A 1,158-nucleotide genomic window follows, 5' to 3' on the forward strand; every position below is an offset into this window, starting at 1 on the left:
ATCTACAACCAAGCTCTACCCGAGTGAATGTTCGACCGTACAGGTACCCTTACTTTCAAAAGGAAATTATGGAAAAGATGATTTGTGAGCTGATGGAAGCAAAGTTCATTCAACATAATACCAACCCTTATTCTTCTCCTGTCCTATTAGTTAAAAAGAAGGATGTAACATGGAGATTTTGCATTGATTATCAAGCATTGAATGGCATTACCATCAAGGACAGATTCCCCATTCCCACCATTGATGAGTTGTTAGATGAATTTGGAGGAGCAATGATATTTTAAAAATTGGATTTGAGAATGGGATACCATCAGATTCGAATGGATAGCTGAGATGTGCATAAAACAGCCTTCTGCACACACAAAGGGCACTATGATTTCCAAGTGATGCCATTCGGCCTCACCAATGCCCCGATGACCTTCCAAGCAGCTATGAATCAAGTATTCAAGCCTTACTTGCGCCAATTCGTTATTGTGTTCTTCGACGGCATATTGGTGTATAGTAAGTGTGATTCCGAGCATATCCATCACTTGAGATTGGCTTTCAAGTTACCGCAGGAGTATCGATTTTATGCCAAAGCCAGTGGATGTTCTTTTCTTCAGTATACTATTGATTATTTGGGGCATATGGTTTCTTCTCAAGGGGTAGAAGCAGATCTGTCCAAGATTGAGGCCATGCTTGGTTGGCCACAACCACAGAATATTAAGCAGGTTCAGGGATTCTTGGGTCTCACAGGATATTATCGGAGGTTTGTGGCTCACTATGCATTCATTGCAGCACCTTTCACTGACCTGTTAAAGAAGGAAAAGTTTGCTTGGAGTGAATTCGCTGCTTGTGCTTTTACCCCCAACTCAAAATGGCAATGATGACTACGCCAGTACTACACTTGCTAGATTTTTCAAAAACTTTCATAGTGGAAATGGATGCTTTGAACGTGGGGTTTGGAGGGGTTCTAATGCAAGAGGGTCACCCCTTAGCCTATTTAGTAATAAATTTGGTCCTAAATTGCTGGGTGCTTTGGCATATGATAGGGAGTTAAGGGTTGTGGTGGAAGTTATCAACCGTTGGTGTCAATATTTGCTTGGACTTCCGTTCATTATCTGGACTGATCATAAGAGCTTAAAGGAGATATTCACGTAGGTTGTTCAAACCCCCGAG

General features: G+C 41.6%; 1 protein-coding gene across 1 annotated transcript; it reads left to right on the forward strand.

Annotated features, from left to right (window-relative positions):
• Nucleotides 1-413: 413 nt before the first annotated feature.
• On the forward strand, nt 414-866 carry LOC133832264 (uncharacterized mitochondrial protein AtMg00860-like). Its single transcript, XM_062262633.1, has one exon. It carries the CDS (start codon nt 414-416, stop codon nt 864-866), a length of 453 nt encoding a protein of 150 aa, XP_062118617.1.
• Nucleotides 867-1,158: the final 292 nt, after the last annotated feature.

Source organism: Humulus lupulus, chromosome 4 (assembly GCF_963169125.1).
Source record: "Humulus lupulus chromosome 4, drHumLupu1.1, whole genome shotgun sequence".
NCBI classification, from domain to species: domain Eukaryota; kingdom Viridiplantae; phylum Streptophyta; class Magnoliopsida; order Rosales; family Cannabaceae; genus Humulus; species Humulus lupulus.

Bases quoted from the DNA above. Each gene is read 5' to 3' on its own strand.
- LOC133832264 (XM_062262633.1), top strand. From the start codon at position 414: ATGACCTTCCAAGCAGCTATGAATCAAGTATTCAAGCCTTACTTGCGC.